Genomic DNA, 23,540 nt, shown 5'->3' with positions numbered 1-23,540 from the left:
CAGCCTTCTTCTGGGTTATGTGGCATCATCATCAGTAGACACAGAAATAAAACCATCCCTCTTTCTGCATAAATCCACAAAGCACTGCCAGGGTTTTTCCCCTGCTGGCTTCCCCTTTAACCCTGCAGTGTTGCTCTCCCTGTGTTCCTGCTCTCCCAGGGGTGCTCAGTGGCAGCTGATGGAATCAAACACTGCATTAGCAGCCCCATAATAGCTGTGCTCAGTGGAACCCAGCTCCCTTCATTAATCCAGAAAGTGAGAGTTGTTTTCGTACATTTGAGAAGCTAATTATTTAAGTGCTGGGAATTAAGGCTCATCAGATGCTGGTGACTGAGTTTGGTTTTGCATCCCAGGGGATGGAAGGAGACCAAGGGAAGCTGGTTTTGCACAGGTGAGCAGTACTAGAGCTGGGAACAGATCCCTACCTACCTGGTGCACAAAAGCCCCCTCTCTTTGTACACCTCTGTTCTTCCAGACATCATCCAGTGACTCAGAGAAGTTGTGGATGCCCCATCTCTGGAAGTGTTCAAGGCCAGTTTGGACGGGGCTGGAAGAAACCTGGTCTAGTAGAAAGTGTCTCTCTCCACAGCATGGGCCTGGAACTGGATAATCTTCACTATCTTTTCCAACCCAAACCAATCTATGATCCTGTGATGCTTCCCATTCAAATAGATTTTTTAATCACCACTTATCAAATAATTCTATATATAGGGGTTTTTTTTTCCTACCAGGAAAAGGTGTGCCCCACTTGAGGTTGACCTAACCTTTATATTTTGCAATAAATCAATACTGCCTTGTCTCAGGTGGGTTTTTAGAAAGGGAAATGAACTCACACCATTTGTTCTCCTATAATCAGTTGTCCTTCAGCCTTACCTTCAACCACCATACTCAGAGAAGGGTTTAGATAGAAATGCTGCTCCTGACCTAACAAGGGACCTTCCAGTGCCTTGGTAAACAGCAGATGAACTGGGTGAAAACCCCCCTCCTCTGTGAAAAACCACAGAAGAGGCCAGATCTGCTGTTCCAAACAAAGTTTTTGCAACAGAATGACTTGCAACAGTAGATGGGTTCTTTTGACATTCTTCCCAGAAAGTGACAGAAAATCTATTGATGCTATAGCTACTAACTATAGGCTAAGGAACAGGGACTTGCTTCCTGGATGTCACTGGATGGATCCCCTCTTCATTACAAGCAGCTTGCCAAGAACAAATGTTTCATTTTTTATGGAGATAGCCAACGTCCTGTGCTGTCTTCAGACACTGAGGGAGTGAAGTGCACTGTGTGTTCACTTGAAGCCAGATGTTAAAGTATTGTCTGGATGTAATTGGCTTGACAAATAGCAGGAGTGACATTTTAGCTCCATTCAAGTCAGTGGCAAAATTCCTGTTGAGTTCAGCTGGGGCCAAGATTTCACCCTCTGACAGTGCTGATGGGAAATCTAACGAGTGATCTTCTGAAAAATAAGCACAGGCATTGTGTTTTTCTAGGACTATTTTCAATCCATGGGCCATGAATCCTTGGAGTCTTGTGCATTGCTTTGAAGAGGTCTGCAAAAGATCTCACAGACAGGAATTTTAGTGTCAGTACTTTAAATTTGCTATATGAGGGGCCATGATTCCAAGGGAGAATGTCAGGAGTTGATTACCATGTTCAAAGTCAGCTTGATCCACTGAAATCCACCTATCTGCAGTCCTTGGACTGACAATCATCTTTCTGGCAGCATCTGCTCAGCAGAACCAATCCTTTATCATGGAATGTTGTGGATTCAAGAAATCACTCTGTGTCCTATGCTAAGACTGAACCATGTAGAAAGCATGCTCTGGCACCTACCCGGTGCCATTACCAATGGACTGGAATGAAAAAAAGGCTTTTTAGACAAGCTGGTATAGCTGGGACTTTACAACCCATTTGGTTTTGTAGCAAGGTCAGTACTCCATCCCCACGATAAATGACAGGTACCAGTGTTTCCCTACAGACCTTAACTCAGATGAACTTTGTAGGGATTCAGAAGCAATCAGCTTCAGGCAGAATCACACAATGTGATATCTCCAGAGCTTTAAGCCTTGCAGCCAGACATACAACTTCATCTGCTCTGAAGCCTTTGGATTAAGCAATAGAAGCACTACTTGGATGGAAGTTTACAATGCTTGAATGACAAAAGGCTTGAGTTCAGAGGAAAAAAAAATCCATGAAGATTAAAAATAGGGTCATTTTTAAGAGGTAAAGGTGTTCTTTTTAGGCTTTAAAATATTTTTCTCTGTGTGTTTTGGTAAGCAGAGTTGTTCTGTAAGTTCTTTCCTTTTAGAATGTGGAAGAACTTGTATTTTTTAGAGTGCCTGAAAAAATGCAGGAGAGGTACTGAGGAATCTTCACGTATTCTGTATTGGTTATTAGCATGGAGAGCCCTTGTGCTTGCAGGAGCAAAGCTCCTGAACATCCCCCTTCAAGTCCACTTGTGGAGACAGGGGCTTCAGCCTCTTGAAGGTCCAAACTTAGGCCAGCTCCACGTGTAATCCAGGGTTATGGGAGGAATCCCACCCAAATCCTTGATGCTGCTCACACACCTGATCAAAGGGAAAGGTTCCTATACCTGAGAAATAAATTGGATATTTTAACACATATCATGGCAAAGCATGCCCAAGTGATGAGGTACCAGTTGATTCATGGCTATCCAGAGGAGCCTAGAAGTGCTACCTTGGAATAAAATGGATAGAAGAGGCAGTTACTCTGCTTTTCCATGTGAAGAATGCTGCTTCTCCCCAGCTGAGCTATCATGGAATGCAGATGACTCTCTGGAGGAAGACTGCTGCACATTTGCAGTGTGTTTTAGCTACTATCAACATTTATATTCCACTGGCATTTGAGGGTAAGCACTAATTAGCATAATCATCAATGCTTTAAAATTAAAAATTCTTCCAAGTGACACAGGAGGGATTGAAACTGTTTCCTTCCCCCAGAGGCAAATCCTTTCCCAAGCTATCTGCTGCACCAAAAGGTTTTATTCTAGAAACATTCTCAAGCTATGCCCAAGAGTAAATTGAACTACAGCAAACTTGTAAACTCGTGTGTGTGTGTGTGTGTGTGTGTGTGTGTGTGTGTGTGTGTGTGTGTGTGCGCAGCAAGAAGGCCCTGATTTGAACAATCACTACCTGACAAAATGTCACTATTTTCCACTCCTGTTTCGTTTTGGCTGCTACCCTGTGCTGTTGTGTCACCTTTAGTGTGTGGGCTGCATCAATCAAGAAGTGTTTGTAGAGTTGGAAGTTCTTATATTTCATAGGAAAAAATTATGGTGTCTTCACAGGACAGAAAGCAAGGGGTTTAATGACATGTGTAAAGTTTTGCCTCAAGCCCCCCAAATCAGGAGCTGGCCTCAAAAAATCTCAAAAGCCAGTGTTTTCTACACTGTTTTACAAAGTGCATTTTTACTCTGGTTCCAATTTACCACAAGAACCTCAAGATGAATTTCTGGCATAAATAAACTCCTTTTATAAGATTAAATAAATAAATAAATAAAAGAGAATAAGGTGCCAAGGAAATCTTGGGTGCACTTTTAGTTTGAAAGGTAACATCAATATTTTGGAAGTGTCCCCTAAGAGTTGATCTTCAAATTTCTACATTGTTGCCTTTGGGAAGTGACTGTGGGTCTTACCAAGCCTGGTCCAGGATGGGTGTCCTCCATTTGGGTTCTTTGTGGCTCTGAGGATGCTCTTTACATCCTCAGATGGGCCAGAAACCTCCAGGACAGGAGTAGTTACCTGTGCTAATTGTTCTGGAAATGGCCAGAGAGAGAGACAGAGAGAGAGAGATATCAGTATTTTTCCAAAGGTTCTCTCTTTGAGAGAGAAACACTAAAAATGTAGGTGTTTCTTAAAACAGTTGCATTTAAACTCACAGTTCTTATTCCTGCATAAGACACCACACCCTACAGAGAGTAAACACAGAGACTCTGCAAGACTGAGTGGCACAGAAATCTCCGTGAAAATTTCAGTCTGCAGGACACTGAACATATGTATTGTCTCTTTGGTATCCTGTTTTTTCAGCGAGATGGACTTAAATTTCATTGGCAGAAATTCTCTCTTTTATCTTTATCTCCTGTTTTGATGTGGTAACCATGGAGAAAAGCCCCAGATTAGTAACAGTAGGTTGGTGCAGAATAAGAATAACTTTCTGCTTTTATTTAGACTGTAGCAATATCAGGGGCTTTGTTTAACTGAAAATATTCAGGGAATAATTATTAGATGCTGTTAGGACACTAATCACCCATCCTGTTCCCTTCTATGCACCTTGAGCAGGCAATCCTTAACTTCCCTCTTTTCTGAGGGATGTTTAGGTGGTTTTCACAGGCTGGCTCTCTCTGACTCCAGCTTTTGAAAACTGGTTAATTCTCCGGGAAATTGAGTTAACACGGGAAGGATGTGCAGCACCAATTCCTTTCCTAGGAGGTGTAGGCTGCACTAATAGGTCTAATGATTACATCGGGTCAAAGAGAGGGTACAGCCTCCCTCCACATTCCACTCATAATCTTCAGAAACATTCAGTGCAATTTGTGTACACAGCAGGATAATCGGGCGCTCTCCTGCTTCTTGGCATCTTTTTCTCCACCTGTGGGGCAATTCCAGGTTTATCGCTGGAGCATAATCCATAGTATGCATGGAAGAAGGATTTCTGGGAGAGGTTAATAAGCAGTGTGAGCCAGGAGATGCAACAATTATAGGTGTCCCACGCAGAAGGACAGCATGTCCTGCTGCTGCCTCAGCCTGGGGGCACGAACCCAGCTCTTTTCTTAGCTCTGCCACCAAACCTAGCTATAGACAAATCATAAACTAATTTTCCTACTACCTACCTTGCTTTCTTTTTAAAACAGCAGCACTTCCGAAGGAAATGGAAAGCCCTCAGGTGACTGTCACAAATTTTTGTATTTATTTCTTGCAAGCTGTAGAAGCAGGTGAGGAAACTGGACACTGTATGAAAATCTGCAAGGTGAAAATTTCAAGGTTACAGCTCCCGAGGAATGTGATTAGCACGTACTGAAAAGTCGGATCGGAGAGATAATGTGGTGGCACTTCACCAGTTATTTCCTTGTTGCACAGTGTTTGCAGTGCTTGTCTAAGAAGCTCCTGCAAAGCCTCCGGTCTCTCTCTTCAGAAACCACGGCTTAATTCCCATCCTTTCCCTCCTGCCTCACGCCATTATGTAACCCTATAGTGTGTGTGACATACGAACTGAAAACGATGCACAGATCCCAACATTTTTCACCGTCTTCCCATTTCCTTGTATAGGAAAAAGCTGAAATAGCACCAGTTCTGCTTATACAGCGCTTTTGTTTCTTCCCTATGGAAACACCGGGACGCAGACTGGCGGTATGGAGGGACCATATATGGTCCTGGGAACCCGTCGGAGCGTGGCGCGGAGCCTCTCCCGGGAGCCCGGCGATCCCTCTCCCCTCAGGAGACCCCTCTTCCCTCAGGAAACCACTGAGGGAACAGCGAGAGCGGGACCAGCGGATGTGACAGCAGCGCAGGCTGCTCTGGGAAGGACCGCCCCTTCATGGCCACCGCCAATCCACTCTCCTCTTGCAACGCGACTGACACCCATCCCAACCAATCATCCAGCCGCTCCCACCGCATAGACCCCACCTCTTTTCTTAGTTGGTCATATAACCCGTCCATCGTCCGGGATGTCCCGCCTCTTTCCGGCGGGGGAAATGCTAGGTAGGAAGGGTGGAGGGGGAGAGAAGAAAGGGAAAGGAGCCAATGAGACACTAGAGATGGGTAGATTGGCGGGTAGACGGACCAATCGTCGCGCTCTTTCCCCCCGCCGCTCCCTCCCTCGCGGGCGGCGGGGCAGAGGGGGCGCTCCTCCCGCACCTTCCCCGTTGGTCTATCCCACTCCGGGCCGGGCGGGCTGGGTTGAGTGAGCGGCTCGGACCATTGCTCGCGGCGGGCGGGGGGGGCGCGGGCGAGGCGGAGGAGGAAGGAGCCGGCGAAGGAGGCGGGGGGGCGGTTTAAAGGGACAAGAGCCGTGCAGGCGCCGGCGGGGGAAGCCGGAGCGGCGGCGGGCGGGGACTCGCCCCTTTCCCCACACACGCCCGCTCGCAGCGCGGCCGGGGTCGCCGCCGCCAGCGCCCCCATCCCCTCCCTTCCCCTCCGCCCGCCGCTTCCACAGCGGCCTCTATGAGGTAGAAGGGAGCGGCGGCCACTCCGGGGGCGGCAGCGGCCGCTACAGCCGCCGCCTCCTCCTTCTCCTCGCCTCAGAGCGCCCCATCTTTGTGTGTGCGGGAGAAGGGCGGGAGGGAGTGCGCGCTGCCCGCCCGCCGCGCTTTGTTCGGAGCCGGGGGGCCGTGGCGGAGCCCCGGCTCTATGTGCCAGCGGCTCCCCGGCGGCGGCGGCGTGAGGGGCCGGAGCCCCTGAGGGCGGGGGGGCCCCGGCCCGTGTCGGTGCTGCGGGGCGGGGGAAGGGGCCGGCTCGCTGCCCGCCGGCCCGGCCCGTGTGCGGGCGGATTGATGTGGGGGGGTCTGACATGAGTCCGCCGGCGGCCGGGTGCTGCCATGTGACCGGCTTCAAGGTGGAGAACTGGAAGCAGAACCTGCGGGCGATTTACCAGTGCTTCGTGTGGAGCGGCTCGGCCGAGACCAGGAAGCGCAAGGTACCGGGGGCGGCTCGCATCCACCCCCCTTCCCTTCCCTCCCTTCTTCCCTCCCTCCCCGACCCACCCGCCGCCGCCTCGGGGAGGGGACGGGTCCGGTCCCCCTCTAGCCCTCCCCCCTTCCCTCCCCACGGGGCAGGTGGGCCCGAGCTCCCGCACGCGGTCCTGGGGGGAGAGAGGAGGAAGCGCTCGGTGCCTCCGGGATGGCGAGGGGGGGCACCGGGATGGAGGAGGGAACGAATCCCGCCGGGGCCTCCCTCCCTGCCACCTGCCCCGGCGGCTTTTCCGCAGCGGGGCTGTTCCGCAGCGCCGCCGCTTCCTCCTTCTCCTCCTCCTCCTCCTCCTCCTCCCGGAGGTTTCCCGGAATACCGGGGGGAGGGGAGGCCCGGGGCACCGGGCACGTCCGGCCTGTAGCGGAGCTTTGTGGAGCCCCGCGGGGCCGCGCCCGAGCCCGGGGGGCTGCGCGGAGCACAATGGCTGGGAGCGGGTCCCGGCGCCGGGGGCTGCGGCTCTCTCGGTGATATGTGTCTTCTTCCTTAAAAAAGGAGAGAGCTGCTCGTGCTGATAATCCACTTGGAGAAGGGGATTCCTTCTCTGGTGGGGCGGGGGAAAGAACTGGCTCAGCCTGGAGTACAGAGAAGGGCAGGAGGGGTTTACTCCGGGGGCTGTTGGCGCCTGGGAAAAATCCCTGTAAACCAGGCAAAAAGCAGGAAGAGTGCTTTCCCCCACCTATCTCCTGTAATAACATCCTTATACACATGCATGTTTCTGGAGGGTCTCTGTCTGCACTGTGCAACTAATTACTGTTTTTCCCTAGAATCAACTAGTTTTCACTTCAAAGTGACTTGGCAGATTTCTCTCAGTCGTCGCATTGGTGACTGAGGAGGGAAAGGCAGCAGCTACACGGAGCAAAACTTGGGGTTTGGGACAGCACGGATTGTGTTATTGCTGGAACAACCCATTGAAAACTTTATGATCCCAGTGCTTTGCATTAAGCTGCTCAGCTTATTATTTGTAATAGAACTAGAGCATGAAGGATGGACTTAAAAGGGTGAGGTGCAGAACCATTTTTCTGTGTTCAGTTCACGTTCTCAGGATAATCCAATTTCCCAAATTTTTTTACCTAAAGAGGAAAAAATGGAATCTGAGAAGAAATATATTTTAAGCGGATTTAATTACTAGATAGCCCTGCAAAGTATAGCCAGACTTATTTTAAATATCTTACAATTTCCTACAGGTCAGTATTATGTTGGTCATTATGTATATTATATGCAGGTCAAGTATACTAGTCAAAATCTGGGTTTATTTAGCCTATAGCATGCTAAAATACAGATTGGGATATCGTAGATGGTGGTTTCATCTTAAATGGAGAAAAAATTGAATATGTGCTGTGGAAGAAAAAAATGGCAAGTGAGGTATGAAGATGTGTCAGACAAATATAAAGCAAGTGCTATGTGGAAGAATGAAAATTAAATTTCATTAGCAGAATTACCTTTTTCTAAATATGGAGCATCCTGTGTAACCTGCATACCTCTTGTGTGCTGCAACAGCTTTTTCCTTCCGAAATCTAATGTAGGATGTGTTTATCATTGCTCGAGAAAGCAGCTGGAAATACAGAATATTCCATTGTAATCAATCTGTTCTCACTTCCTCTTTGCACAGCCAGGCTTATAAAGCAGAACAGGATTGTTTCAGAATTATCTGTCAGCCCAGGGAAAACACCAGTTTTCCCTATACATGCTAAAAATGCTTTTACCCCCACTTTTTTTTTTAAAGCAAGTTGCCAGTATGAAAACAGTTGTGTTTCTGAATCCACCCCGCCTGAAATACGTGGGTGTATATGATCAATACAGGGGAACAATTTGGGTAGCTAAATTTGGATTCAATTCCCTGTCTGTGTTCATAAGGATTGAAGAAAGTCTGTAAATGACAGTTATGGTACTTTATTCACCCTTTATGTATGTGCACATGAGACCTTCTTCCATGGAATTTTAATTCACTGAAATTCCCTGTCCGTATATATGCCTTACAATTTTACATGTAAAATAAGAAAAATGGTGTTTTCTGTGTGGCGTAGTTGTAGTCTAGTAACCAGAAATAAAATTACCTATTTACTCCATATAACTGGAGAACAATCCTTTGTCCTTTAATAGTTTACATACACATATATTATGTACATGTGTATGCATATTCCAGGAGCAAGCTGCGACTGCTTAAGAGCACCTATTTATTGGTGAAGATTCTTCTTAATCCTAATCATCAAAATGATGAGGCTAAATTAAAGGTTTATTAGCAAGTGATACTCTTTTTATTGCATGATCAAGGGCAGTCACATTATATGTTTATCACAGGAAACATTCTGTATATATAATTTATCTTTATGGAAGGCACTGGACAATTTAACTGTTCAGATGAAGGTAGGTTCAAAAAATGCCTTGGCTGTTGGTGAGAGCCAGATGTAAATGGTTCTGGTTCTAGAATGGTAACTACTATCCCTCCTAAGCTTGTCTAAAAATCCAGGGAGCAGTGGGAACTGCAGGGGGCAGAAAGGGTCCGTTCTCCTGCTGTACCTACACTGCTTTCTGCCTTGGCAGACCATTTTAGTGCTGTGCTATTCGGTTTTAATACACACCTTTTCTGTGAATAAGCTTTTACGAGCTCCAGCTCGTGGTTCAGTTTGCTTTACAGCCAGTGCTTCAAGCAGAATGGCTCTAAAACCTGGTTTATAGTGGGAAAGCTGTCACTTGAACGTGTATTTCAATCCCCAGTCAGAAGCAAGAGGTAATGATGTATGTGTCTTTGTAGGCATTGGGATTCTGGTGAAGATTTTCAGAGTGTGTTTGCTCCCAGAGCATTGGCTGTGCCAGGATTCGAGCTGTCATCACGGTGCATTGTTGTATCCATACAGAGGAGTGAGGCTGTGACTTGCCTCATCTCACTGCATCTTGGCCAAACTCAAGTGCAGCACTTGTACGAGCTGTTCTAGGCACAGGGCTTGCTGTGGTGTAATTGTGTTGCTGGTGGTGAAGCCCAAGCTAAGGCAAAACTGTCAGGCTCAAGAGTGGAACAGTCGAAGAGGGAGAGGGAGAAATCCAAGGACTGCCTCTTGAAATTGTAGTTACTGTGATTAAAAGTTGGAACTAGGTTTTAGGGCTCAAGTTGTGTGTAAAGTGACACAAAATTAGGGTGGAGTGTCTCATTGTTGGGAGACTTTAACTTGTAACTCTTGATTTTTAATTTGCCGTATTTAGAATCTGTTTAATAACCTGATGGCGAAGCTCGTGTTTCTGTAGGTCATGGACTTTACCTTGAATATTTTGTTATGAAAATTACCTCACACTTAATTAAGTAACACTCTATAAGAGGTCCTTAAATTTGTTACCACTACTCCCCATTCAGGAATTCCAAAGCAGACAGAGGATGCTGAAAAGGTTTGTGCCAGACCTTCGTGTCAGCTTTTTCCATTTTTTCTGTAGAGTCATACTTGAAACACTTGTCTTATTCCTTTAGAATTATAGATGAGAAAAATCTATTTTGCAATGCTGAATGTAGCTTTTGTCCCCATCAGCGAGCAATTACACATGTAGATGCATCTTTGTGTCCAGGAGCTGGTAAGTAATGGTTTCATTGCTGGAAGGGCAACTGAATTTAATCATAAAATTCCCTCTTCCTAGACTATGCAGCTTGGAGGAAAACGGTCTCATTCTGAATGGTTCTTACTATCACTACCATGAAAAGTCTCTTGATGATAAAAGTAAACTGGTCATTGTGACCACAGTCGTGATATGCACAAGGTTCTGTGTGGAATTTCAGAATGTTTGTTCAGTGCTCCAGCCAATAGATCAAAGAATAATTGCCTGTCAGGGGCTCTGCACTCTCACTGACAGCAGCTGCATTCTGGTGTATTTCTGCCTGTTTGAGAGCTTATCTTGTTTTTCCCCATTATTCTCTCTTTACATGGGTCCTACAGACCAATTGATCCTTTCAGATATGAAGAAACACTTGCTTTTATGGGTGATGACTTTCTGTCAGGTATCATTCTCCCCATGAACTTGTGACTTTGTGTGGTTCCTTGTAATGTTTTGACAGATAATCAATTCTTAAAACTTAAACCTGTAATGACTTTGGTTCATTTCCTAACTTTCAAAGTAGAAAAAGCTTAAAATAACTTAGCAGATAACTGCCGTGTCATGTTTTCAGTAGCAAGCATTGTGGTTCAGTCTAAAACAGTGTGTCATGTTCTTGCTAAAGTGACCTTGCAGTCTTCAGGGTAAGCTACTGGTGGAACTTCTCATCTTGTGCCTGTTGAGGCACGTTTGCTCCCCACGTACCTGTCCAGGAACAGGGAGATGTTGCTTAGGTGATTTGCTTTGTGCTGTAACAGACAGGCCAGGAACCTCACCAGGCTGTGCCACCTTCCCAGGCTCCGTGTTTGGATTGCTTACATTAATGAGGAAATCTTAGCTTGTTTTTCTTTAACGTTTTTAGCGTGTGCACCAAACTTCTGGATTACAAATCCTGTGGAGCATTTGAAAGAGGAGTCCAGGATTCAAGAAGCTTGTCTCTTTTTCAGCTGTGTACTCTGCTTTGGCTGCCTAAGTGGACTGTCTGATTGACTCAGGAAGGATGTTCTTCTTTGCCATGTGCTGTGGGAACTGCCTTCTCCCTGAAAGCTCATGAGAAGTGTCAAAGTCAACTGCAAGCTTCATTGTTCAGGAGGTCTCCAGTTTCATACCTGAGCAATCTTCCTTAGTTCTTAACCACTATGGATTAAAAAGGTCCTTAGCCCTGCTGAAGGTAATGTTCTCTTTCCTCTCAGTGTGAAGGCACAATCTTTTCTGTGAGAGATACCCAGGCATGAGATTTTAGCTCCATACTTAGCAGAGCCTTGTGTATGTGGGACATGCCAAATTGAGAATGCTCCAATGAGTTTGTCTCTGATGTTGAAGAGCATAATAGTAGACCTTCCTCTTTCTAGTGGTGTTAATCCTTATTTTGTATCCTGTACCGTGGTTTTTTTTTTATTTTTTAAATCACTTGTTGATTTCTGCACCAAAGGTTAGGAATTAGTCTTGCACCGTGAACTTGAAGGTGGTGAATAGCAATTTGTAAGTTGTGGGGTCTGAACCATCAGACTTCTCTTTTTTTTTTTTTTTAACACGGATGGGAGTGACAATGAATGCAGCTTTTCCCTACTTGTGTTTGTTCCCTGTTGTAGAGCAAGAAGATAGATCTGCACAAGCTGATGAAGGAAAATATAGGGATATGTTGGACAGAAAGGCTTATTTCTTTTTTTTCCTGTAGTCTTATCAGCAGTCAAAGGTTTGCTGGTAGCCAAGCTGCTTGTCAGAGTAGTTGTGGCATCTCTTTAATTTTGTCTGCTGTCAACGATTTTATTTGCTTAATGCTGAAAGCTTTTAAACTGAAATGACAGTGAGTATTGTGAAGGTGAGCAGGGTGGAATGGCTTTGTTTGATTTGCTGGACTATGTGTTGAGCTTTAGTTTAAGCCATCAAAGCTTTAAACCCCAAACAAAGGTTAGGTGATAGCCTCATTTTTGTTTCAAGCCTTAATCTGTAGCGTTAAGGTGAAACCAGAGCTGCAAATTGCTTGCAAACCTTGTACTCTCCTCCTTTCATTTGAGGATTTTCTGTTTCAGTAACCGGTGTAACAAATTTACAGGCAAATGTTACTGACTGGTAGTGGAAGTTTTCTGCTTGTGAATTCCTGACTCCCCTTCTTCTGAATTGGTGCTCTTTGAGTTGAGCAAAAAAAAAAAAAAATGTTTTCCTTTGGGATGGGCTCTGGGGATCCTTCTTAACAAATGCTATTGCAACTGTTAGTTTGATTCTCAGTGGTGGCTGATTTGTTTTAAACCAGAGAAGGATTAACTCGGTTTAAAACCTTGTGTTTCCCACATTAAACCAAGCACCCACAGTTTTTCCTGTTCATGTGCAGATCTATGGATTCTTATGAACTATACATTTTTATGAGGAAACTATGGTTTATTTTTGTCTTTTTCCTGGTAGATACAGTTTTGTTTTGTTTTAAACAGCTACACCTTTCCATTTCACTTGACTGACAGCTACTTTAAAAGGTGGGTTTGGGTTTTTTATTACTTAACATTCCCATAGCTCTCCAAGTATTTGTAATGTGTCTGTAGCCCGCAGCAGCATCCAAAGGTGAGGAGATACATACGTCCTCTTACTGTGCATCAGAGAGATGTACTCTGAAGGTGACCCATACACAATCCACTGGCCTGTTCAGAGCATTATTAAAAAAGAAATTATATTTTTCCCCACCATGCAAAGAGCCACTTTTAGGACCTTTCTAGACTTGCACAGCTGCCTAGAGCCACTGTCTCCAGTCTCTTGTTAACCTATGGACAATGGAACAAGTGAGTGAAATGCTGTAATGACATTACAGTTTATTCTGTTATCCTGGACTGTGTTGTCAGCAAGCAGTGTTGGAGCATAGGGAGAGCCATATGTTATCTGAGAGGCCTGAATTGGGAGCCTTTCCTTAGCAGAAACAGTTCTAGAAGCTGATAGATCTGTTCTGACTGGATGAAAGCTCTGTCTTGGTAGTTGTATTCTCTTACATATTGATTTGGCAGTCCTTTATGTACACTCGGCTTAATTCAAGCTAAGAACTTTGCTGCATTAGCTGCTAATAGAATCAATGTTGTAAAGAGTTACTGCTTGCAAAATTAACCTGCATTCTGTTTGGGAGCGGGACCACATAATGCAACTGGCACAGCAGCTCAGGAACCATCAGTGGTTTGCTTTAGTGCTGCAGCAGCTGCCATGGTGCTGATCTCGCTCATTTAAGAGAAAGAATCATTTTACGTGTCTCAAGACCTGTTTGAAGATCTGTAAAGTGAACTGTTACCAGACACCAGTTGACTCAAAGTAACCTGAGATTTACTTTATCAGTTGATAACTGATTAGCAGCAAGCAGTCTGTCCTGTCACATTCTTTTGTGTGTGGAATGCAGCAAATACTCTGCTTTAGATCTTCCATATCTCCACTTAAGTAGACTGTTCCTTAATGTATGGTTTTATTTCCTTTAAGTCTCCTGGTGATGTGCAACGCTAATGTAAAATCTGTATTTTTTTTTTGCCTGTCTCTGCTACTTTTGAAGTTGGTAAAGAGAACTTTTTCCCCTCCTTATTCTTTCTTTCCTGTGTTTAATGGAGCTTGAAATTAACGTAGCTCTTCTTGTCTACACCTCTTGCATAGTATCACTGGTGATGTTAGCATATCCTGCTGGGAAGTATATCCATGAAGATCTACAGTGCACTGAATTTGTCATTGAGTAAAAAAATTGGGTGTTAGACAAGGTGAAACTCGAAAGAGGAAAAAAGTAGATATTGGTAACACCAGTTGTTTTCAATTCTACTTAAAATATAGTGTCTTTTTATGTAACTATTGAGGCTAGTGCAAGTTTTCATGTCCTGACATGAATTCTGACATTAAACATGATAAATATTCTCATATTTAAAGCAATGGTGAGAGGCAGCTCACTAACTGACACTGCTTAGTAATAAGTCTGAAGACAGAACTGGAATTTGACTGGCTTTAAATGGTTTTGTCCTTGTACCATGCTGGTTTTGCTATGGTTGGCTTGAACACACAGCTGACCTCTTCTGCACATACATGTAAGATGTGAAAATACAGCTATTCATACATTCAGTTAGAATTAAGTTGTAGAGATTATAAATCTACATTTCACTCAAGAGGTCACTGGAATATCTCCTCTTTGTCATTAGTGCCTTTGCGTGGAGTTCTGTGTTGCAGCTCTTCTCTAGTATATTAAACCAAGTTTTCATCCATGTATTAATCCAAAGTTGAAAAAGTAGTATATTCAAAAATCACCTAGTTATTAGTCCCTTTATTTTTCTTAAACATATAAAAGAGCCTGCACTATTTGAATGTAGTTTGGTGATGGGCATGATGGAGTATCAAACACCCATGTGGCTCCGAGTTCCATTTGCCTCGCTTGTCACTCAGAAGTTCATGCATACAAGTAGCCCCTTTTAAATAGGGTTTGGCTTTGGATTCATCTCACTGAATTGACTGCCAGGGCTTTTATATGTATGTTTTGCTTCTGTTTTTAAAGGGCTTTTGTTTTTGCATCAAGTACAGACTTGAATTACTTCAGTGTTTATCAGCACAAGGAGAGAAAGCAACAGTTTATAAGCTTTATTTTTGCCTATCTCCCTCTTGCCAACTTCTACTTAAAAGGTATCTTTCCCTCCTTGTGTCTTTGTACAACCTGATGTTATTTCACAAAGCTTGTCTAATTACAGTTTGTGCTTCTGTCCTCTGCAATCAGCCTTGTTACTGCATTGCAAGTGAGATTTTAAGGAACCTCGTCTACAATGTACTTGGTAAATAAAGGTGAGATTTATTGCACAGCAGATGTATGAGGGCTCAGTAAGTGCAGACAGCTGAGATAGCTGACTGATTTCAGTTCCTTATTTGTGTTAGGTGAGCTTTTGTGACCCTCTGGCCTCCAGGGACAAATGCAAAATTTGACTTAAGGTTTTCTGTTTTTCTTTGCTGTGCTTCATTATTTTCGTATTACTGCCCAGTTTTACTCTTAAATGGATCTCTGTCCTATTGGCAGCTGGTGACCAGGGTGAAACTGATTCACATTGGCCTCTGTGCATAGCTGACTTCTGCCATGCTCTCAGCAAGCATCCCCTCCTGAGAGCTCATTATTGGATATGTTTATCTGCATGATGAGCACTCAGTTCTTTGGTCACTCATGACTACATTTTGTGGTTTTGGATGCGGGATGATCTCGATGTGGAGAACAGGATGAGAAATGCTGTGAAAATAGTTTCAAGAGTTCCTGCAGTTCAGTGCATAAAGAGCAAGACTCTCCTCTGTCATGATGAGGCTGTTCCCTAAGAAAATTTATCTTATACTGTCTTCAGCTTAATTTTACCGTGCTGCCCTTTGTGATGTACTTCCTTGTCACATAGGAGTTCTGCTACTTAGAACTTTTCTTGCAATGTAAGTTCCAGAGTTACCCCAATAAATTAAAGTTATTTTCTGCATCTCTTCATAATAATTACATCATTATTGAGAGGTTTGGGGAGTAGATGTTTTCTTTGTCCATCTTAGGCTGTGTACTGTAAAAATGTGACTGTAGAAAAGCAGAACTCCAGTTTTGTAGTAACCTGAAGAATTACTTTATTACAGAAATTCTTTATAAAGCAAGCAGTTTAACTCTGTAAGCGTGTTGTACCTGTACATTGAAACTGGCAGACAAGTTCTTTCATACATTGGTGAAAAGGATGTTAAGAAGAAGATGAGTTAGCAAATCTGACAGGTTTTAAAATCTTGAATTGAAATTTGGAAACTTGTTACAGATATGGGTTGCAGTGAGACACAAGTACACGATGGAATTGGTAAATGGTTTGGGTGAGAAGAATGCCACTGAGGTAAAGGACAGGTAATATTTGATTTACCACAGAAAAGCAAGAGGTGTGAAGTTTGAACTTTCCTGTGCATTATCGTGGAGACTGGTGAGTGAGGAACATGAAATCCACCTCTTCAGCTGTAGGTGAACAAGTCTTTCCTTAATAGTGTAAGGAATTACCAACTCTGGGCCGTGCACGTTCCTGCTGTCGTACCACTGCTGTGTCATGTTTGTGTGGTTGTGCCATGAACCAGAAAGAACAGATAAAGATGAAAAAAAAATTTTTTTCCTCCTCTCACTGATATTTCACTGACCTGAGTAGTGACACTGGGAGGCTGCATGTGGCAGCTTGAATAATAACTGCTGTGCTCTGGACTGTGCCAGTGACAGATCGTGTGTGAGTGTTGTCCTAATGGTGGCTTCTTCTGTAAAGAGTTTCTAATGCTGACTTCATCCAAAAGGTTCTGTGAAGGAACCCCTGTTAGCACCTCAGTGGTGTGCTGGTACCTGCTGCTCTCACAGATGAGGCACTGGCGTGTGCTGAGCCTGATACATGAAACTTGTCTTATGTCTGCAATTGTTGGGACTTACTCCTGTATGCAAATAAGTTACCCCAGTTTCCTTGTGAAAAATAAATCAATCAGGGAGTGTAGAATGCCTGTAATCTGTGATCAGCTGTTACAGCAAATCCACTTTTCATATTATGTTTAATTTAATGAAATGAATAGTGTTTTTCAAAGTAATCAAGTTATGAGCCTCTTGTGTCCCTCTTTAAATAGGCCCGTCTCTGAGTTAAAATTTCCTTCTTCTATAATCAAACTCTAGTAAGCTGATGTAACTTTTTTTTTTTAATTGGTTTAAAGCATGTGGTCATGGGGCATGTGCCTAGATCATGCTCCTGCTGCATGTAGTTGAGGATGATGGGATAATGGGACTGTAAATTATCTCTTTATGGTGCTGGTTTTCCTCTGGCCTCCTCCCTTGTGCAGTGTAGAGCAGCCCCAAGGCTGTTCCGAGCCGTGCCAGCTGGCTGGAGCCCTGGGGGCCGCTGTGCCAGATGGAGACAGTAGCACTCCAGTGAAAGCCAAACGTGCTTCCCGGGGTCGTGGAGAGGTGCAGCCTCTGCATCCCTGCCAGGGATCCCTGGGCAAGAGCTGGCCTGGGACTCAGTAACTCCTGGACTGCTGCAGCTATGGAAAGGACTGAGCTAGGGCATCTGTCAGGCTATTTTTTTGGAGTAGATTCATAATACATTATTCAGCTATTAAACATTTTCAATGTGTTAGCCTTTCCTTTTTCCTAGTTTATGCTTCTGTACTGTATCTGTTAAATGTTCAATTCTGTAATATGTACAGATGCTCAGTATTGAGACAGATTTTTTCAATTTGATTAAGTGTGGTGCTTACTGATGTGTTGTTCTGCTGGTTTTTTTTCCTGACTACTAAAAATGTTGTTATCCATAAGATACTCAGACTAGAAAAAGCTTGTTAATGCTGATTTTTTTCATTTTTTTCATTAAAATGAAACAAAATCCCAAATCTTTCATTCTACTGTCTGAAATGACAACTTCAGATATACTCAAAAATAAAAGCAGAAGTTTTAATCCCTTCATTTCCCTAGTTGAATTTATAGTTTTTACTGAAAAAAAATCTGTTTCTTAGAACACCGTTGAAATCAGTTGTTGGTGTTACTGCATTGTATTCAACCCTGTGGCTTTTTTTGTTTCCAGAACAGTCTTAGTGTAGAATAACCTCATCTGTACAAGATGTACCCCACAAAACCCATGTGTTTGAATATTCCCATCTTGTGGAAATGAAGACAATAAATGGGTGAAACTCTTTGAAGAATCCAATTCCCTGGTGGCTGCTCAAACAGATCTTTGTTTTGTAGAGGAGCTGAGATACACCAACTTCTACCCAGTGTTTCTTCACTGTCTTGATCCAGAAGGCTTTGTTCTTATTGACCTATTAATGCAGCTCACACTTCTAATCCAGCAGCCCAAAATAGCTGCCAAGTCTGGATTTTACTGTGATGGCATTTGTTGCACAGGTAGGTGGTATAACCCACCATGCAGAATTGTACCTGAAAACCCCCCTGAGCTGAGGCACATGAGACTGTTTTGGGCAGATATTTCAAGTGTCTGATTTAAATAAGGTAATAAACCCAACTTGATAGTATGTACAAAGGATTTATTGGAAGAGCAGTTTATTTTGAATCAACTCTCCCAGTCGGTCTTCAGAACTGTTTGGTAAGAGTGGGAATGGGGAAGGAAGGATTTGCCTTGTAGCTCCCTTGCCCTGATGATTGTGCTAGAGGAGTAAACTGCAAGGAGAATGGACCACAGGAAGTAGTAGTTACTGTATTCCAGCCTCAATAGTGTTTATCTCTGTTCTTGAGGAGGGAATGATCATGTTTTTGTGATCTCTTAGGGCATGACACAGGTTTGGGAGTGATCATCCAGTCTTGTATTACCAAGGCAAGTCATTTAAGGCTGAGTCTATCCTGAAGGACAAACCAGCTTGAAGTAATGAAGCAGTGGGAAGAAATGTATGGTGAGAAATAATTTAAAGGCTTTAGATGCATTTCCCTGATTTCTTTACAAAGCAGGTTTTTTCAAAGTGACCTTCAATTGCAGGAACTGTTTTACTCAGCGTGTGCTTCTCTTTGCTACACAATATTTTTGCTGCCTTTTTACTTGGAGAAGCTTCATATCACAGGGAATTGGAGGTAATTTCCTAGCAAGGTAGTAAATGACTTGTGATAGGTTCTTTACAAAATTCTCAACTCATACTGTTGTCTTAATTCTGTCTTTTGCAGGTGTGTTATATCTACTTACAGGTATCTGAAATAAAGCTTTTCAAGAAAATGGTGAAATTTTCCTTTTGTCATGCAGAAAGCTCTGTTCTACGTAAACCCTTGCTGAGTGTGATGCCTGCAAGACTATTCCTGTCACTTTTAAATACTTTTCTATCCAACTACTAATAGTGAATTAGTTTTCTTTCAAGACATAAAATCCTTTTGTCCTGCTCTTCCTCAGTGTTGAATCCTTTAACCTCACCAATTCATATGTTTCAACTCAAACTGCTTAACTTAAAGTATTTCCTTCAAGTTAACATCTTGAAACTAGAACATAAAATATGTGAAATCAACTCTTAACAGCATTAATGTACTTTTCTTTGGTTCATGGAAGCAATGTAAAGTTGCATTAGAATTGAAATTGATGATTGGTGGAATCTCCAAACTGTTTATTAAAAAAAATTTAGCAAACTAGATCAAAGAGCAGAAATCATGCTTTATAGTCCTACCAATTCTATAGGGCAAAAGAAGGTCTAAGTATGGTGAGTGTTCAAGCAGAAAGGAGATTCTGCTATGTTTTCTTCAGCTTTGTGTCCTTCACTTCTGCAGTTTTTGGTCTGAGAACTTAGGATGAGGAGCTTTGGTTCCAGGTTTCTTCTCTCTGTGCTCAGTTAGCTGGAAAAGTAGAATGGATGACCAGGAGTCTGCTTCTTAGCAGAGGTGGGTTTTGATGTAATTTCCTCTCTGACCTTCTAGGGAAGCCAAAGCTGGTTTTTGAAACTGCCTTTAACTCAGAAGTAATTGTGAGTTCTGCTGCAGAGCATGCAAGATCTGACAAACTTTGTAATGTGCTGAGTTGGACTCAGTGATCACACGAAGCCTTCAGAGCCACTTACTTCGTACCAGCTTGGTTTGATTGGATACTTGAGGGGTTTTTTGTTAAGCAGGAGGAATCTTGTGCATTGTTTCCCAGTTTTTGTTCTGTATCTGGTCTTTGGAGCACATCCTCTATGACAGACAGTACCTTGTTTTCAATGGCTACTTTTTTCTTTATTCTTTTTTCTTCCACACTATGAGTTTTCCTTCGTGTTCCTACTTCTCTGCCTGTACACTGCCTTTTTCCCTAGGAATTATCTGTTTGTTTACAGTTTAGACAAATGTCTACATTTCTGTGCTCCTAATTTCTTGACTTGAGCCCACCCTTTCGAGCCTAAGCATGGAGCAGTACTCCTGACACAGAGTCTGAGCAGACTGTTCCTCATGCCAAGGTTGTAAGTGTTAATCTTGCTGCAGACTGGGGTGATAATTCATTGCTGTCACAGCAACACATGCTGAAAGTTGCTTCTTGCCAGATTTGTTGGCTATATGCTACACTAGAGAAAATTATTTCAAGAGTCTTATTGCATAGCCAGATGCTGCAGAACTCGTGCAATCAACCTCCCTTCCCCCTCTTTTTATGGCTCTTCTGACTTCAGGGAGGAAAAACTATTATACACTGAAACACATTCCTGTGTAACGCTAGTCAAGACGTGGATGAACATCTGATTGTGGATAATTTTTCTGGTTTTTCATGTAGGGAAGTTCTGTTTTGTGTTCAAAATAAAAAGGAAGGAAAGCTTTTAATGTAGGAGGAGGGGAATTTTAAAAGGAAATTAACAGTGTCTCCCTTGCTATTTCAGTTGTGTTCTCTGCCATAGTTGGGTGCTGTGGAAATTCTATGTTTTCTTTAAGAGTTAGTGGCTCAGTTGGCTCAGTTCTGAAGAACTGTAGCTTCTGCCATCTGTATCCTTAGGATCTTCCAAAAGGAGGAGAACCTTTGTGATCTCTGGGTATCATCATATCTTGGCACTGGCCTAAAGATGATGTTTGGTTTAGTTATATCTGAGATGTAGAGCCCTGAAGAGGAAAATAAGTGGGGTTTTGATACAGGATCTGAGTCCCCCATAACATTTGCTCTTATATACGTGCTGTAGAAAAATGCAAGTTATGTAGGTTTTTTCACAAGGTATCCATTACATTTTGGGCATGGTGGTGTCTGATTACCAGGGGGGTGAGATTTACTGACTGTTTAGTCACACAGAAATAAACTTTTCCCAGTGTATTTCCAACATAAATCTCATCATATCCAGTGGCTGTGCATTGTGTCACCAATAATTTATCCTCCCTTGTATTTTAAGAGAAGGTGCCATAGAAGTTGCGTTATTATGACTGTGTTCCCATAGGACAAAATCCAGGTAAAAATGCAGTGTTGGAGAGTTTATTATTACCTACACTGTGTCACGCAGCACTCCCCTGCTTTTCATTCCTTGTGCCTCAATTCTTTGCATTTCCAGATCACAGGAAACACTGCCCTGAAAATCAGAACTAGGAAAGGCTTCTTTTAGACCTGAGCAAATCACCTCTTTGCTTGGCAGGGAGAGCTTTTCAGCAATTTAAGGTACTCTAAGAAGGCCTGAGGCCTCAGTGCTCTCAAATGCTTTTTTAATCCTGCTGTTAATCATAAAGGCCATGTATTTGTCCACAAAACACCACCCATGTTTATAACTATGGAGACAAAGCAAGAGATCAGGACTAGAAGCCTTTACTGGCTCTCATGGAATATTTTTGTTCTAATCTATGTGAGATTACTGGTGATTTGCAATTGTAATACTCTCCTGAAGAATCCCTTGGTTTTGCTTCAAGCTCTTAACTGGTTTTTCAAGTGCGGTATGCCAAGGAAGTTCTGGCTTTTGTTCAGATAAAAGACTTTATAATTCACTTTCTCCCTCATTCCCATGTTTCCCTTTATCCCACCCTATCCCAATGTTGTGGTTTGTGTTTGTATCAGCTTTTCATTTTTCCATGAACAGGGGCTTTTAGAGCCCAGATTTCCTGTTGCTGGGGTAGCCTGCACAGCTCTTGGGAGCTGAGGGCAGAAAGGTTGAGTTCCTTGTTCTGTTGCTGGCCTCCACTGCCACATCCAAATGATGGATTGAGGCTCAGTCTGTGCATTATAGGTGTTGAATTTATTCCTGGTACTGTTTCTGTGAGTGCAGGAACAGGAATTTGTTTAGAGCAAATTGACAGATGAGTTCTCTGTTCTTACCAACATTCTGATTGCACTGAATGTGGTGGTTATTTTTAATAGCAAATACAATGTCTTTCTTTTTTTTTTCTTTTTAGCAATGCCAAGCGCACACAAATGTCTGCTACTGTGTTATCTTTGGTGAGGGATTTGGAGCTTTGATGAGCTGCTGTATATCAGCTAATGTTTTCCTTAAGTGTTGGTAAGTCTGTCTGAGTTTTGAAAGCTGGGACAGGCTAGATCCATGGAAGAATGTACAAAAATGTCTCATCTACCAAAGAAGATTGGTTAGTATGATCAGGGCAATAAATAATTAAAAGTTTCTGAAAACTGTTAAGGTTTGTGTGATATGGGGAAGAAGGAAAGCAAATGATAAATACATTGCTTCCTTGTTTCCCAGTGAGACAGCTGTTTGAGATCTTCAAATCCAGCTGTTCCCTCCTCCCAAATCCAGTTGCTCAGTTGGGAGACAAGAAGTATTAAGTGGATCTCTTTGCTTGAACTGATTAATTTCAGACCTCAGTCATTTACAGCTTTGGGGCAGAGCTTGTGGAGTCCTACCTTGTGATGATGTTTCCCTGTTGGAATGCAATGTGGTAACTTGTGAGATTGCATCAGATGGATTCCCTGCTTAAGGGGAAGCTGTGGATTCCAGCAGACCATCCATGTTCATTTGGGGAGAGCACTGAAATTGAGAAGGGAAGGCAGGAGAGCCTTTGCTGCTGTCTGAACACTGGCTTACTTGGCTTCTCTGTAGTTCAGTCTTCTGCTTCATAGAAATAATTACCTTCTAATGCAATAAAAAAGCTTTCTGTTTCTGTATGGAAAGTAAGTAAATGGAAAATAATGAGAGATGGAAGCATGTACATCTCCTACAAAGTGAGGGAAGGTGAAAGAGTTGGAAGCAAAGCCTCTTTGTTTTGGGTGGGGAGATGTTGAGGGAAGAGTATTTTTAATAGGCTGGTGGTTTGGGAAATCCCTGAGCAGTGAGGAGATGGCAGGGAATTCACTGATAACTGCCTGCTTGAGTGTGGTAGAACAACCCAGAGTTCTGTTCAGGTGTCATGATCCCTCCAGACCTTAAAGAAGAAATGGGATTTCAGGCTGATTCTGTCAGGGTGCTGTTTGGTGGCACTGCTGATTCTGCCCATCCCAGCAATGTGTTCTGCACACGACTGTTAACATTAGGCCTTGGCACAGAAACTGTTGGCCAAGTTTGATTTCCCTGAAGGATGTTGTATAAAGTCAGCAGAAATTACAGCATAGACTCAGCTCAGAGGAAAGTTATGGCTCTTTTCTGTGAATGGACTTCCTTGCTTTTTTGTCCTTTTTTTTTTTCTTTCCTTTTTTTTTTCTCTAATGATGGTGTTGAAATTCAAATTTAAAGCCACATAACAAAGGAAACTTTTTCTATCAGTCTGAAGCCCAAAACCCTTTCACTTGCTGCTGTAGTAGCATGTAAGATTTCTTGATTGTACCAATACTCACTTATTCTCAGAGAGTCTTGAAGTAACATATTGGCTGATGGGAAGCCAGTTGGAATTGGGAACTCTTTTCTTCAATTGGAAAACCAAATGAGTATAGCCTGAAGTCCCTCAAA

General features: G+C 43.2%; 1 protein-coding gene across 2 annotated transcripts in view; it reads left to right on the top strand.

The window, feature by feature from the left end:
* Positions 1-6,513: 6,513 nt before the first annotated feature.
* Positions 6,514-23,540, top strand: part of USP22 (ubiquitin specific peptidase 22) — a 93,226-nt gene continuing 76,199 nt past the window's right edge. For both annotated transcript variants that reach the window (XM_062503472.1, XM_062503471.1), the window contains exon 1: positions 6,514-6,648. In XM_062503472.1, coding sequence (XP_062359456.1) covers positions 6,523-6,648 — 126 coding nt within the window. In that variant the 5' untranslated portion in view covers positions 6,514-6,522. The remainder of the gene's footprint in view (positions 6,649-23,540) is intronic.

Source organism: Cinclus cinclus, chromosome 16 (assembly GCF_963662255.1).
Source record: "Cinclus cinclus chromosome 16, bCinCin1.1, whole genome shotgun sequence".
NCBI classification, from domain to species: Eukaryota; Metazoa; Chordata; class Aves; order Passeriformes; family Cinclidae; genus Cinclus; species Cinclus cinclus.
This window is presented reverse-complemented; position numbering and strand designations above follow the sequence as displayed.